The 1,211-nt window shown below is 70.4% G+C and overlaps 1 protein-coding gene across 1 annotated transcript; it reads right to left on the bottom strand.

The window, feature by feature from the left end:
• Positions 1-19: 19 nt before the first annotated feature.
• Positions 20-1,083, bottom strand: LOC112959106 (proline-rich protein 12-like; the record flags this gene model as incomplete). The annotated part of the gene is made up of 2 exons (XM_026053060.1): positions 961-1,083; positions 20-243 (listed from the first exon to the last, which is right to left on the bottom strand). Coding segments are annotated over exons 1-2 (321 nt in total), but the record flags the coding sequence as incomplete, so codon positions are not given.
• Positions 1,084-1,211: the final 128 nt, after the last annotated feature.

Genomic DNA, 1,211 nt, shown 5'->3' with positions numbered 1-1,211 from the left:
AGCTCAGCGACGCCGGCACGCTGCCCTGCGCAGGCTTGATGTGCAGCAGCGGCTCGTGCGGCGAGAGCAGCCCGTTGGAGCCGGGGCTGAAGGCGGCGTCGAGCGAGGAGCTCACCGGGAAGCTGCGCCCGCCGAACGACGCCGGGTGCTGGTAGGCGCTCAGCGCCGACGACGATGGGAACGTGCCCGAGCCGGGCAGCGCGCCCGAGATGAAGAGCTCGGCGGGCGCCGGCGTGTGCATCGCTGCGGGCGGCGTGGCCCCGTCAGCCCCCGCGGTCCCTGGCACACAGGGGCACCCCTGGGACACGTGGGGACCCCCCGCGACCTATAGGGACTCCCTCAGGACAGGTAGGGACCCCCATGAGAGGTTATGGGGTCCTGGGACACGTGGGGGGTCCTGGGACACGTGCGGACCTCCCAGAACTCCTAGGGACCCCCATTGGACAGATAGGGACCCGCGGGAGATGTTGTGAAAGCCTGGGACATATGGGGACCCCCGGGACATGTGGGGACCCCCCAGCAGATGCTATGGGGGCATGTGACATACGGAGACCCCCATGGGACAGGTAGGGAGCCCTGGTACATGTGGAGACTCTTCAGGACATGTGGGGATCCCTGGGACAGGCAAAGACCCCTCTAGCACGTGTGGGGACCTGCTGGGGCTGGTTATGGGGACCTGGGGCACATAGGGACCTCTGGGGGTGCATGGGCCCCCCCAGGGGCACATAGGGATGCTCTGGGTCAAGACGGGACCCCCAGGGGGACATGGGGACCCTGGGGTCAGGATGGGACCCCCCAGGGCACAGAGGGACCCCAGGGGTACATGGAGACCCTGCGGGTCAGGAGGGGTCCCCAGGGCACACGGGGACCCTGTGGGTCAGGATCGGACCCCCCCAGAGCACAGAGGGACCCCAGGGGGACACGGGGACCCTGTGGGTCAGGAGGGGCCCCGCCGCTCACCGGTCTGCCAGGACGGGGTGCGGAACTGGGAGAGCAGCGAGGAGGCCGAGGGCCCCGGCTGCGGCGCCCGCGACTCCAGCGCCGAGATGAGGTTCATGACGGAGGCGTCGGGTGCCGCGCCGCCCGCGTGGTGCAGCCCCGCGTCAAAGAGCCCCGAGAGCCCTGCGGGACACGGGGCGGCATGGGGGGACAAGGGGACACACAGAGACACCCAGGGACATGGGGCCCCGAGAGCCCTGCGGGACACGGGG

The sequence above is a fragment of the Nothoprocta perdicaria genome, unplaced genomic scaffold, assembly GCF_003342845.1.
Source record: "Nothoprocta perdicaria isolate Ctin4 unplaced genomic scaffold, notPer1 scaffold_963, whole genome shotgun sequence".
NCBI classification, from domain to species: Eukaryota; Metazoa; Chordata; class Aves; order Tinamiformes; family Tinamidae; genus Nothoprocta; species Nothoprocta perdicaria.
The sequence above is the reverse complement of the archived record's forward strand: the minus strand, read 5'-3'. Positions and strand labels throughout refer to the sequence as shown.